This window comes from Tachysurus vachellii, chromosome 18, assembly GCF_030014155.1.
Source record: "Tachysurus vachellii isolate PV-2020 chromosome 18, HZAU_Pvac_v1, whole genome shotgun sequence".
Taxonomy (NCBI): Eukaryota; Metazoa; Chordata; class Actinopteri; order Siluriformes; family Bagridae; genus Tachysurus; species Tachysurus vachellii.
In genome coordinates this window covers 20449124-20463218 of record NC_083477.1, presented here as the reverse complement: position 1 = coordinate 20463218, position 14095 = coordinate 20449124, and the positions used below count along the sequence as shown (strand labels likewise).

The 14095-nt window shown below is 39.7% G+C and overlaps 1 protein-coding gene across 1 annotated transcript; it reads right to left on the bottom strand.

The window, feature by feature from the left end:
* Positions 1–17: 17 nt before the first annotated feature.
* On the bottom strand, positions 18–11912 carry cpxm1b (carboxypeptidase X (M14 family), member 1b). Its single transcript, XM_060892423.1, has 13 exons — positions 11734–11912; positions 9169–9278; positions 8583–8722; positions 8277–8361; positions 6361–6511; positions 5681–5769; positions 4640–4763; positions 2439–2635; positions 2168–2347; positions 1694–1988; positions 1211–1350; positions 867–969; positions 18–479 (listed from the first exon to the last, which is right to left on the bottom strand). The coding sequence occupies exons 1-13, from the start codon at positions 11834–11836 to the stop codon at positions 205–207; spliced, it is 1992 nt and encodes a 663-aa protein (XP_060748406.1). The 5' UTR covers positions 11837–11912; the 3' UTR covers positions 18–204.
* Between the last annotated feature and the right edge of the window lie 2183 nt (positions 11913–14095).

Genomic DNA, 14095 nt, shown 5'->3' with positions numbered 1-14095 from the left:
GAATTAAAGTTGGACTGTATAAGTGACATTTATCTGTTCATGTTAAATTTTACATGAAATTATCATTAAACAATGCAATAAAGCTACAAAAATTTCCTTTGGAAATAGAATAAATCATTCTTACGTGAAATAACGCACAGTTGTGAATATAAGGGCTTCATCTTTCATTTTTGTTATTTTAATAACTTGACTTCCAGACATAGGTCAAATATCACTAACATGCTGTTTTGCGTTTCTCTCCCGTTTGCGCAGACGCAGCTGACGCAGTCGGAGCTGGAGCTCTTTGGGGATCTTCCTCTTCTTGACGAGGATCTCACGCAGCCTTGGTTTGACGATTCTGGACAATCTGAAGTCGCAGATGGTCGGGTAGTATTCGTATTCCACCCTGCAGGAGCGTGTGACCGGCACGTATCCATCTGCCATCACTGTCACCTCATAGTCCCCGGGGTTCAGGAGACGCCAGTAATCCCCTTCGGATGCTGGACATATAAAACAATGATTTAATTCTGGAGAAGTTGTGGATTAGTTTCTCTAACTGCAGCCCAGACAGGTGTATCCTTCAATTACAGAACTTAAAGATGACATTTTATACAACTCTGAGAGAGATAGAGATGGATTTATGGAACAGTGCTGGTTTAAGTAGTAAATGACATTGACATGATATTTATACACTCATGGTTTATATAAGTCCATTGCAAAGTCTTATCTTCTTTCCACTTTCAGATGTTATTTTGGTTTTACAGGTTTCTGATATTCAATATTCTCTTGATCTATTTCTTCTCTTGGAGGTCTATGATTGGTCCTTTGCTTATTCCAGAATCTGGCCTTTTCTTTGTTACTAGAAATAAATGTTTGATTTCCCTCACCGGATCGGATGTGATGGTCAATGTTGTCCACTTTAACGATGGCGTCTGCAATTCCAGCCTTGGTGTCTTTGTCCTTTATGACTCCTTTAATGCCTCGATGGACCTGTGAATCATTTTTCCAGCGTAGAAACTTAATCCCTTTATTTAACATACATTGCTAAGATAATGTTCAGCTTGTTGAGTCCTGGGAGTAGCAGCATTAAAATATACATAAAGCTTTACATGCTAGGTGCAATTTCTTTAATAAACAACACAAATTACAAAATAACCCTGAGCTGCTAATCGCTTAGTCAAGAGAATAATAAATGATTTAGAAAAGTTTGAAGATATGTCGGAAATATCACCTGCTCCATGTAGACCAGCAGCGACTCTCTGTTGTTCCGCCACTCGATAGGCAGCTCGTTGGTATGAGGGAATTTATCACATGACAGCTCCACAGTCACCTCGAAACAGTTGGTGTGCAGGTAGCTAAAGTCGTTCATGCCTGTAGAACGATAATAAAATCACAGTCAACCAGCTCGCTATTCAGAGGATGACATGAAAAACATGGCACCATGACCAGCTTTGTACTTTGGGTAATTTATGAGAACAATGCAGTTTTTTGTTTTACTCCTTTAAAGCGGCAGTATGTGACTTTCAGCGGTTTATTGAAATGGAGACCTCTCTGATTATTATGGTGATATTTTCTGTCAGGAAATGTTTATTAATCAATTATGGAGTGTCAGAGGAAGAAAGTATTTCATTTGTAATTTCCTGAGGAAGGTCCTAGAATTTCAGCAGAACGTGGACAACCCGTACAACCTGTACTCTTTTTTAAGGATACCCACTGCCTGGCACCGTGTGCCAGTTAGCGCCGTTGACGATGTTGTTTTGCCGAGTGAAGTCCTTGTTGTGGCATGGCCGTCGGTGTGGATTGGACATGGCGTGGTTGGTGCTGGCGTAGACGGTGGCGAGCCAGCGGAAGAAGCTGTCGTCCGGGGTGGGGGTGTGTTCGCGAGCAGCCCAGTCACGCGCCATGTCGAATGGGTACGTGACCACCAGCTCACCGCCGTGCAGGTTGGCGCTCAGTACGAAGGGAATGGACTGCATCCAGCTGATCACAGCACGCGTCTCCGGGGCAACCTTCAGCCGTCCATTAGTAAACAGCAACACAATTTCACTGACGCGTTGAGTTTTACTCCTCACTTTAAATTCACTAACAGTGACATAGATATTACCTCAGGGTTATGAGGCATTATAAGAGTTAACAAATTAATGAATGATTTACAGGATTGACAGATTTCTTCATGAAGCTTTCTCACCAAAGCGTCCTTTGATGTGTACTGTTTGGGAATGGGGATGTAATGGTTAATGAGTTTGGACTTGTCCGTCTCCAGCTCCATGGCGTCCCACATCACGGAGTTCAGATTGGCGAAGTTGTTGTTCATGTCGTAGCCTTTGTAACTGAAACGCCCCAGAGCCCAGCCGGCTAGCTCGGATCCCTGCAGAAGAACAAGACTCACCGTTATAGTCTATAAGTTACCTTCTGAACGCAATGTTTATAAAGATTCAGGATTGTGGGACTCATGGCACCTTCTTGTAGGCCATCTCGTAGCCGTCAGGGTTCATAGAGGGCAGCAGATGGATGCGAGTCTCTTTAACCAGATGGACTACACGCTGGTTGCCCTGTTTGTATTCCTGACAGATGTACTGCATCAGGTTCAACAGCAGCTCTCGGCCCAGAACCTCGTTCCCGTGCATCCCTGCCACGTAACGGAACTCCGGCTCACCTGCAGGGGGCAGCAAAGAACTTTTAATATTGAAACACATACTGTACAACAGTTTAGTTTGAGTATAAATGGTTATCTGACATATTATGGTGTTTGGTGTTGCTGTGGTGAAAAGAGTTAACTTAAATATCTCTTTAATTTCATACAAAGTATTTTTTTGAAAGCTTCTTTTTTATTATTATGTCGATTTTTTCCTAGCAAATTGACTTTAACAAGATAAAATGTCCAAAAATGTATTTTTTTTTTGCAGTTGCTAATTACTTTTATGTTCTAATTGTTTATAATATTGTTGATTAATATTTATTTATTTATTTCAGAGTTTTATATTCTCTTTGTCTTATACATTGTAAAGGGAATTTAGGCGTCTATTATTTATTTGGAACAATAATAGATTTGAAATAAATATCATATACATTTTATAATACGAATATGTATTTCTATTTGACAGATGAAAATAAATACGTGTCAACTAAATACACTTTTGTTTGTAAAGATTGATTATATTAGATTCTATTCAAAATATAACTAAATTTGTGAGGTTGCCATAGCAACAACAAGCCAAGAAACCGTTTTCGTGAAACCGTTTCATTTCTGAATGAACGCAGTGTTACTTATTTGTAACCTGAACAAATAGAAATAAAATATATATATAATACCACAAATGTCATAAAATGTAACAACACATTATGATGTCACAGACGATATTTGCATATGCAAATGATACAGCAGTGTCTTAAAATCACTGCAGGTAATTTGACTGGAATGTAGTTTACAGACTTTAGGTAGTGAAATGCTGAGATTTTTTACAGGAGAAGCTAACAGCTACATTACGGTAAAGGAACAGATGTGAGACTAATGAAACACAAACTCAGAGCCTCTCTGTCTCTCTCTCTCTCTCTCTCTCTCTCTCTCTAACATACATATCTCTCTCTCTCTCTCTCTCTCTCTCTCTCTCTCTCACTCTCTCTCTCTCTCTCTCTCTCTCTCTAACATACATATCTCTCTCTCTCTCTCTCTCTCTCTCTCTCTCTCTCTCTGTCTTTTAGCTCTCCGCTAACAGTGGGGTCTGAAATTTGGCACCTTCCCTAAAACAGCACTGCACTGCATCCAAACACACCCACATATTCATCTAGAATTGTGGAAATCTGTAAAAGTGGAAACAAAAAAATATCAAGGAGGTTTTTTAAAGGTTAAAAAAAGAATAATTATACGTTTTTTTTTTTTTTTTCCGAAATTTACTTTTGTCTCTAATGCTGAAGAAATATGCAGAAATCTACTTGAAAAGATCAGATTTTCACAGATAGCATTTTAGTTAGCAATTATATCTGGAGTATTCCTGAGGAGAAATAAACTGTTTACATTTAAACTGGATCTAGCTCAACCCAAAAAGCTGCTTAGCTAACCTTTTAGATAGCTAGTTATTAATCATTAGCTTGCTAGCCCTGTTTCTCTTTACTAGAAAGTGTATATAACCTGCTAGCTAGACAGAGTGCATTAGCTAGCTAGCTAGGTTTCTCAGCTTGCTCTTATGTACAAAAGCTAACATGACGCGTAGCTGTGTTTATTAGCCGTTATTAGTAAATATAAAGATAGATAGTGGTTCATTAGCAGAATTGGTGTGAATTGGTGAACTCTGTGTGCTGTTTAGCTATCTGAGCAGGAAGCATGTGCGATTTCCCTGCACCTATACATGCCTCCGTTTGTGTTAAACAAATACAGATTTGGCTTGAGAATGTTTCGAGAACAAGCCGAGTCTGTGCTGAACGTCAGGAGACTCCTCTGCCCTTGAGCTTTGGAGAACAGTTCGTCTATTCAGCGTGGAGTCCCAAGCCAAACTCAGCATTGACCTTCGACCTCGGCTCCAGTTGGAGGATTCTTCCATTTTTAAATTAAAAAGCATGCGTCCCATAAGGCTGGGACATGCTTCCTTGGTTAGGGTTAGGGTTAGGGTTAAGGTTAGCGTTTCTATAGTAACAGCTCATTCATACACAGGTTATCTCTCACCCAGCTCGTGCTTGCCAGGGTTATCCGAGATCTCCATCACATACAGCTTCAGGCCCATGTGGCTCCTTCCGATGCTGTAGATGCGCGTGATGTCCGGACAAGCCTCGTTCACGGACCTCATCAGCTGGAAAAGACAAACCCAATAACGTGAGAGATCAGTGGGTAAATCTTCATGTCTGTGAGGATTATCACAAAAACCATTACATTATACGAATGAATAAATGTCCAGCACACTGTATCATGATACCTGAAAAAATTAAATGTGGAAAAAAAAACAATCTTAGATTTTTGAAATGGATTTTAAACATTGCGTTTATGGATATGAATATAAATGAAATAATATATATGAATAATATAAAAAAGATGATGTAACAAAAGTCAAATCACTTACCATCTTTTCATTTTCGTTCTAATACGTTATCTTTCTATAGTAAGGGCTCATACACAGGAGTTTGGCTGGTGGACTCTCTGCTCCACTTAATCTATGACTTAATAGTGAAGGAGGAAATGACTTTTTGTCATTGAGAACAGGATCTAATGGTCTCTCGGATGTTCCACAACATTAAGAACCGTGAAACTTTTTGTACATTAATAAATGAAACGGGGGGGGCACGGTGGCTTAGTGGTTAGCACGTTTGCCTCACACCTCCAGGGTTGGGGGTTCGATTCCCGCCCCCGCCTTGTGTGTGTGGAGTTTGCATGTTCTCCCTGTGCCTCGGGGGTTTCCTCCGGGTACTCCGGTTTCCTCCCCCGGTCCAAAGACATGCATGGTAGGTTGATTGGCATGTCTGGAAAACTGTCCGTAGTGTGTGATTGCGTGAGTGAATGAGAGTGTGTGTGTGTGCCCTGTGATGGGTTGGCACTCCGTCCAGGATGTATCCTGCCTTGATGCCCAATGACGCCTGAGATAGGCACAGGCTCCCCCGTAAACCCGAGGTAGTTCGGTTAAGCGGTAGAAGATGAATGAATGAATGAATAAATGAAACGTTATTTATAACAACATCATCACTACTCCATGAACCTCAAGATATCAGAACGTACCTTCCTCATTTCCTTGTAATTGTGATGTCTGAAGTCCAGTTTGTCCCGTGTTTCCTCTTCCACTAGCTCTTGAAAAATGTTATTTGGGTCTAAAACACAGAGAGGTTTAAGAACAAACACTTTTTTTTATTAAATCTTATTTTACACAAAATTTTTAAGAATCTGATAATAAGAATAAGAAGAATTTGAGTATATACATAAAACTAGAACAAAGAAATAAACTACAAAGAAACGGTTAACGATTAATTAAACATAAATAAAATAGACAATAAAATGAAGAAATGACAATGTAAAACTAACAAAGAAACAATAAAAATCAATAAAAACCTAATGATAAAAAATACATAGAACACAAAGAAATGTAATTATTGAATTTAATTAATTATTAATTATCTAAATAATTAAACAAACAAACAAACAAATAAATAAATAAAAGCAATAAAAAATATTTAAAAATAAAAATAGTCATACCATAAAAGAATAAAGTAGATAGAAAAGAGTTGATCATAAAAATATTTATTTTTAACAACACAGAATATGAAAAATATAAAATAAAATATTGTTCTTAAAATTCAGGGTAAGTGTGTCTGCGGTCTGAGATGTGGATTCTCAGGCCCTGTACACAATTTCTCACTCATTTCTCTTATTACTCGTAAGCAGTGGAAGTTTGTGCTTCTTACCCCGTAGCGCACAGCCAAGAACTTCTGCACGTAAGCAGATGGTTCCATTTTTAAACCAGGTTTGCGGGTTGATCCGAATGAACCGCGCGACCACAGGGTCAGGAAAGACGGCCAGCACTGGAGTGTCGGTGTCTCGATTCCCCTCAAACACCTGTTAGCATGAAAGATCGCACTAAACCTCTCCGATTCAACTCGCCCAAATTCCACATGGCTGGTAGAGCAACAAGCCAAACTGTCATTCACGCATCAGGAAATGGTCAATTTGACTATATAAATATTTATTTTAACAGATGAATTTTAAAGCATTAAAGCTTGTGTTCGGCTAGTCAGCTCGTCCAGAACTGCATTAGATACCCTGGTGTTTGTTGTGATGGTTTCGCCTACAGAAATCTGCTGGTAAGCAAGATGCAGTGGGCAGGCAAGCAGTTCTTTCCAACTGAGCCACTTAATCAAGCTAACTGCTGCCAGCTGCCATGTCCAAATGTGTATCAGAGCCACCAGCGTGCTGCCAGGAGAGAGCTGGTCCTGCTGGCCCAATGATAGAGATGATACAGTGCCATGGTGATGCCTGAGCCAATTCACATCAGCAGCAGCTAATGAAAGTCTTTAGCCTTGTGTCGAGGAAACTGATGTATCTGTCCTCATGCTTACACACGGTGATTAATAATAAAGATGGAGGTTTAACATGAAATGATGATCTACACACCTACGTAAATAAATAAAATGAAATACCCATGATTATTCTTTCTATTTGGTCATCCATTCATCGAGTATTCTCTATCGATACATAAAGTCATTCATGCCCCAGTAGTAAATCCATCCATCCCTCTATCTATCCATCCATCCATCTCTTGTGATTTCTTAATAATAGAATCTAAACATCAGACTTTGTAATTGCTCATCTTTAAAACTAGAAAAAAATATTTTCTAAATACCGTATTCATCCATTTATAGCACTTCCTAACTGCTCTGTACATCCATCAATTTGTGTATCCTTTAGTTCAGTGCATCATACGAACATGTATAACATATACTAGTCCATCCATCCATCCATCCATCCATCCATCCATTCATTTATCAATCCATCAATCCGTCATCCTACTATTTGCGTAGCCTTCACTTCAATGCAGCATCCAGCCATCTATAACATTTACTCAGTCCTTCCTTCCATCCATCCATCCATCCTTCCATCCTTCCATCATTAGATCCATCTATCCATCAATCCATCATCCAACTATTTATGTATCCTTCACTTCAATGCAGCATGCAGCCATCTATAACAGTTACTCTGTCCTTCCATCTATCCATTCTTCCATCATTCCATCCATCCATCCATCCATCCACTCATCTATCTATCTATCTATCTATCTATCTATCTATCTATCTATCTATCTATCTATCTATCTATCTATCTATCCATCCATCCATCCATCCATCCATCCACTTCAATGCAGCATGTCGCCCTCTATAACATTTACACAGTCATTCCATCCACCCATCCATCCACCCACCCATCCATCCATCCCTCCATCCACCTATTTATGTACCCTTCACTTCAGTGCAGCACACAGCCATCTATACCATTTTCTTAGTCCATCCATCCATCCATCCATCCATCCATCCATCCATCCACCCATCCATCTATCTATCTATCAATCTATCAATTCCTCCATCTATCCATCTATCTTTTCATTAGTCCATCCTCCAACTATTTACGTATCCTTCAATTCAGTGCAGAATTTAGCCATCTACTGTATAACATTTACTTAGTCCTTCCATCCATCCACCGACCCATCCATCCATCATGCATGATTTCTAATAAATGCTTCATCCCTCTGTCTGTAACTCTTCATAATCGCTTTATCCGTTCTGTATAATTCTGGCATTTAATAATGCTTAATATGAATAAATCTTACCGCTTGTTGTGTCCCATTCATGCAGGGCGTCCAGCTGAGAGAGTCGTTACTGAACTGCACCTTGAAGCTTTCCACCCAATTCCAGCTATGAAGGAAAGGTTAGCAATCTCTATCAGGAATGCGATCAGACGTTGGTAGGATTTTATGCCATGAGTAAGATGAATGCTATCATGTGTTTTCTGTGAGTTCTGTAGCATTTCAATAAGGAATCTCGCAAACCGGTGTGTTTTATTAATGTGAACTTGGTGTCTATGTAGCTACATAGCATGTCTCGGTGTAATACTGCATGTTTTTATTGTTAGTTACCTCCAAATGGAATTGCGGCCCTGGACGATGACCCCCGTAAAGCGAGTGGCTCTCAAAGCATCCACCTGAAACCACTGTTTCTTGTCTTCGTGCAATGCACACCAAGCTCCATCGTAATTGTCCCCGTCCTCAATACCAGACTTCACACCAGGCAGAAGAGATGGAGGGACGTTAATAAAGTCAAACAACACTAAACGTTCAGCTGGCAGTCTGGAAAATACAATCTAGGAGTTCTTAATAGAAGAGAATCTCAAACAACCCCTTTAATTAAAAATGCATTCCATACACCCCCCAAGGACCTCCCCCCCCCCCATACCCCAGTATGGATTTATTTCACAAATATTACTTAAAAAGTTAAAATAATACATTTGTGAAATGAAGGAGCTGTCGGTTCCCAGATCTGAGATGCAATGTTGGTGCTTCGACCCCTAAATGCTCTAAGTCACAGACCCCCTTGGCTATAGTTCATGGCAAAATAAAAGCGTTGCAATAAAATTGCAGAAGTCTACGCCATCAAATTAAACAAAACAAAACAGCTATTCTTTTCAAGTTGAGATGTTTGAGATAACACAAGTGTTTGCCTTGCCTGGATGTTCAGTCGTCCACGATGGGGTCCAAGACCTCTGCGTTTATATGACGAGGCCTGTAGCTGGGCATCTATCACTCTTAGACTCTCCAAACCCAGTGGAGGGCATTCTGAGATTTAAAGGCACACACAGGCAAACAAACACAAACACAGACAGAGCAGACTCAGGACACACACAGGAGAGACTCAGGGCAGATGCAAGACAGACACAGGATAGACTCAGGACAGACACAAGGCAAGATTCCGATAGACTCAGGATAGACTCAGGAGAGACTCAGGAGAGACTCAGGACAGACTCAGGATAGACTCAGGAGAGACTCAGGACAGACTCAGGAGAGACTCAGGAGAGACTCAGGACAGACTCAGGAGAGACTCAGGAGAGACTCAGGACAGACTCAGGAGAGACTCAGGAGAGACTCAGGACAGACTCAGGAGAGACTCAGGACAGACTCAGGAGAGACTCAGGAGAGACTCAGGACAGACTCAGGATAGACTCAGGAGAGACTAAGGAGAGACTCAGGATAGACTCAGCACAGACTCAGAACAGACAAATGAGAGACTCAGGACAGACACAAGGCGAGACTCAGGATAGACTCAGGAGAGACTAAGGAGAGACTCAGGATAGACTCAGGATAGACTCAGGAGAGACTCATGATTGACACAGGAGAGACTCAGGATTGACACAGGAGAGACTCAGGAGAGACTCAGGTTAGACTCAGCACAGACTCAGAACAGACAAATGAGAGACTCAGGAGAGACTCAGGAGAGACTCAGGATTGACACAGGAGAGACTCAGGAGAGACTCAGGTTAGACTCAGCACAGACTCAGAACAGACAAATGAGAGACTCAGGAGAGACTCAGGAGAGACTCAGGATTGACACAGGAGCGACTCAGGATAGACTCAGGAGAGACTCAGGATTGACACAGGAGAGACTCAGGACAGCCACAGGAGAGACTCAGGATAGACTCAGGATAGAATCAGGAGAGACTCAGGATAGATTCAGGATAGACTCAGGATAGACTCAGGGTAGACTCAGGATAAACTCAGGAGAGACTCATGATTGACACAGGAGAGACTCAGGACAGAATCAGGAGAGACTCAGGATAGATTCAGGATAGACTCAGCACAGACACAGGAAAGACTCACTCAAGGACAAACGTTATTAGAGTAGAGTAATTAGAGCAGAGTAGTAATTAGAGTAGAGTAGAGTAGAGTAATTAGAGTAGAGTAGAGTAGAGTAATTAGAGCAGAGTAGTAATTAGAGTAGAGTAGAGTAGAGTAGAGTAGAGTAGAGTAGAGTAGAGTAGAGTAGAGTAATTAGAGTAGAGTAGAGTAGAGTAATTAGAGTAGAGTAGAGTAGAGTAATTAGAGCAGAGTAGTAATTAGAGTAGAGTAGAGTAGAGTAGAGTAGAGTAATTAGAGTAGAGTAGAGTAATTAGAGTAGAGTAGAGTAGAGTAGAGTAGAGTAGAGTAGAGTAGGTCTTAAAGACCACTAATCTGAAGTGTGTTTGGTCTGGAGTCTTGCTGACCCATCTGTGTGTATTAGTGTGAAAACATGACCGTGTGAACTCCCCCTGAGCCTCGCTGAAGAGACCTTTCATTCACCGCTTTCATGCACAGATGGTGGATCACTTTTCTATACACCGTTGTTTTTCAGATGAAAAAACACAAATGATCCATTCAAAGCGGAAAATGAGCTGCTGCGATGCTTTGGAGAGAGACGAAGAGGTAGAGAGAAAGAATAGGAAAAGACAAGTGAAACAACGTATGTAGAGTGTTTCATTTTTAGTATTTTCATATATGACATATGATGATGGATGATTAATGGCACTTCCATGGCATCAGTGCAAAAACCTCTTTTTTGCTAATGGTTATTCAATTCAATTTTATTTCTATAGAATCGTTAAACTATGAACAAAGAACTGTACAATGATGAATTCCCAGATTCCTGGATATGAGGAAGAAACCTTGAGCGGGACCAGATTTGAAAGGGAAACTCATCTGGGTCACACCAGATTTTCTTTCTCACACAGTAAGAAAGCATATAAAGTTCATTCATTCATTATCTACCGCTTATCCGAACTACCTCGGGTCACGGGGAGCCTGTGCCTATCTCAGGCGTCATCGGGCATCAAGGCAGGATACACCCTGGACGGAGTGCCAACCCATCACAGGGCACACACACACACTCTCATTCACTCACGCACTCACACAATACGGACAATTTTCCAGAGATGCCAATCAACCTACCATGCATGTCTTTGGACCGGGGGAGGAAACCGGAGTACCCGGAGGAAACCCCCGAGGCACGGGGAGAACATGCAAACTCCACACACACAAGGCGGAGGCGGGAATCGAACCCCCAACCCTGGAGGTGTGAGGCGAACATGCTAACCACTAAGCCACCGTGCCCCCCCGCATATAAAGTTTATGGAAGATATTAATGTGACACTTGATATCTGCAGTTGACTCTTTCAACCAATCATCATCATCTTGTTTTATCATTACTCCTCCAGTCAGAAAAACAAATTCCTTGTAGAAATTATATTTGATTATTTTTTACCTGACTCACTTGGCTCATCCCTTTCTCCTTTCCCCCACAGCCATTTCTCCAGGTTTGGCTCGATCTTCTCTTCCAGATCTTCAGTGGTGAAGTGGGCCACCATGGGCTTTGTGCTTGTGGAGAAGATCCTAGCAGAAGGTTTTGTAGGAGCAGGAGTGACTTTTCTCACCTTGCTCCTCGTGCCGTGTCTGACTGGAAATGACGTTTGATTGACAGAAGGAGAATCAGGTATTTTGTTATTGAAACCCAGAACGATTTCAGCTCCGGTGAGCAAACAGCACAGGAGAAACGAGCGAAGCCATGATGAAGCCATGACTGCACTGTGTGTTTTGGTTTCTAGAGCTGTAGTGTGTGAGTACGAAACCCCCGCTAATGCCACAGAAAGCCACATTTCTTGGAATAGAGGGTCTGCAGAATGTCAAAAAAAAAAAAAAAGTTTTAATTCTGCATCAAATGAACAGAGGGGAGTTTTTACACTGTTTTTTTTGTTTTTTTTATCGAAAAATATTTTTCCCATTATGCAAACACACACATATATATAATTAATATCCAATAATATAATATTTATAGACTATTATTTTAAATATGAGTTTTGATATAATATTTCATCTAATAGACCCAGAGAGTAAATTACTACTGTCACTACTAATAATATTGCATGACATTAATATTATGATTTATTTAAGATTTATTTAATTAAATTAGCATTTATTGTAATGTATTATACTCCTATTTGCCACATAAAGAAGGTATTATTTCAAATAAAGTAAAATAAAAGTTTTTATAACAAAATAAATATAAAAGGAATTATTCATGAATATTCAAATGTCAAATAATAATAATAATAATAATAATAATAATAATATATTTTATATTAAAAAATAGTTATTGTTTCACTGTTAGATTAATTTTTTTTTTCACTATAAAAATGAGATAATTTAAGATAAAATACAAATAATTTAACCTAAAACTACAATAATAAAATGCCCATTAAACGCTGTTTTCATCGTTTGATCAGTGTGCCCCCTACAGGCAGTAAGGAGACAGTGCAGACGATTCACCCGCATTTACCTGAGTCTTATTTGCGAGTCTCTATTCTTCAGGTTCTGTTCACTCAAAATCTTCTCTAATATACATTAAAGCTCTTTATTAGAGCAGGAAATACTGGTGGAAAAAACGTCCTGTGATTATTTTCTACTTTTGACCCCATCTGTTGATGGGAAAATGTTCAGGAAGGAAAGGAATCATTTCAAAGAATCATTTTCTTCTCTCACTGAGTCATTTGGATTGAAAGGATGACGACATGTTCCACAGCGCTGACACTGAAGACTCGGTTTTTTTCCCCGCACTTATTCTTAATGACAAATAAAAAATAAAAATAAAAACAATAAACAATGTTAAAGAATCATTTAAAGTCTATGCAACATATGAGTCTAAAACCAGACTGCCGACTCTTCTCATGATGCACTAGATGGCGCTGAAGGACTGTGTATAATGTATGTTGACATAAGACAACTCGTTTAAAGACTGTATAAATGGATTGTTGACACTTTATTAGGAACACCTATGCATGTACACCATTCCAATCTGGCAACCCTGTGGGATCAGAGCATTAAAGAGGATGTGGGATGTTGTAGCCTAGTGGTTAAAGTGTTGGGCTATACCATTAGAAGGTTGTGAGTTCGATTCCTACGTCCACTAAGCTGCCACTGCTGGGCCCCTGAGCAAGGCCCTTAACTCTCAATTGCTCAGTTGTATAAAAATGTAAGTCGCTCTGGATAAAGGAGTCTGCTAAATAATGTACAGAACATGTAGCTACAGGTGAAGAGCTTCAGGTCACATTCACAACAAACATCATAAACATGTGAGCAGTTTCGAGCTTACAGAAAAGACATTTTAGGTGTAATAAATAATAACAAAAATAATTACACTTTACAACCACGATGAGCAGAAAAGTAGCTCAGAGCTTAAATATGGAGTCTGATTTCTTCCTCGGATCCTCTCAGGTTTTTTTTTTAATCTCTCACGCCTCTCGCTTGTTTGATACTAATCTAAATCTGCTGTTTTCTGTGAATAAATTGTAATAAATTTTGTATCTAAGTGCTTTGGAATTAAAAACAGATATTAATATAACAACAATTTGTCATATTAAAGAAGAAAAGAACAGAATTCTATATAGTGTTATTAATTATAAGTCATAGTGTGTGTGTGTGTGTGTGTGTGTGTATGTGTGTGGTATCTCTAGCTCTAGTTTGAATTTGTTTTTATTTGTGGAAATTATTTTGGTCAAAAACCTTTTTATAATTCACAGTAATTCAGACGGAACTGATGAGTGATTTTCCGAAAAGATTTAATGTGCCTT

Coding starts and splice junctions, on each gene's coding strand:
- cpxm1b (XM_060892423.1), bottom strand. CDS start 11,836: ATGGTGGCCCACTTCACCACTGAAGATCTGGAAGAGAAGATCGAGCCA. Junction 9,279..11,733: donor GGATGAGCCAAGTGAGTCAG/GTAAAAAATAAT, acceptor TTTAAATCTCAG/AATGCCCTCCACTGGGTTTG. Junction 1,351..1,693: donor CTGGCACACGGTGCCAGGCA/GTGGGTATCCTT, acceptor ATCGTTCTACAG/GCATGAACGACTTTAGCTAC.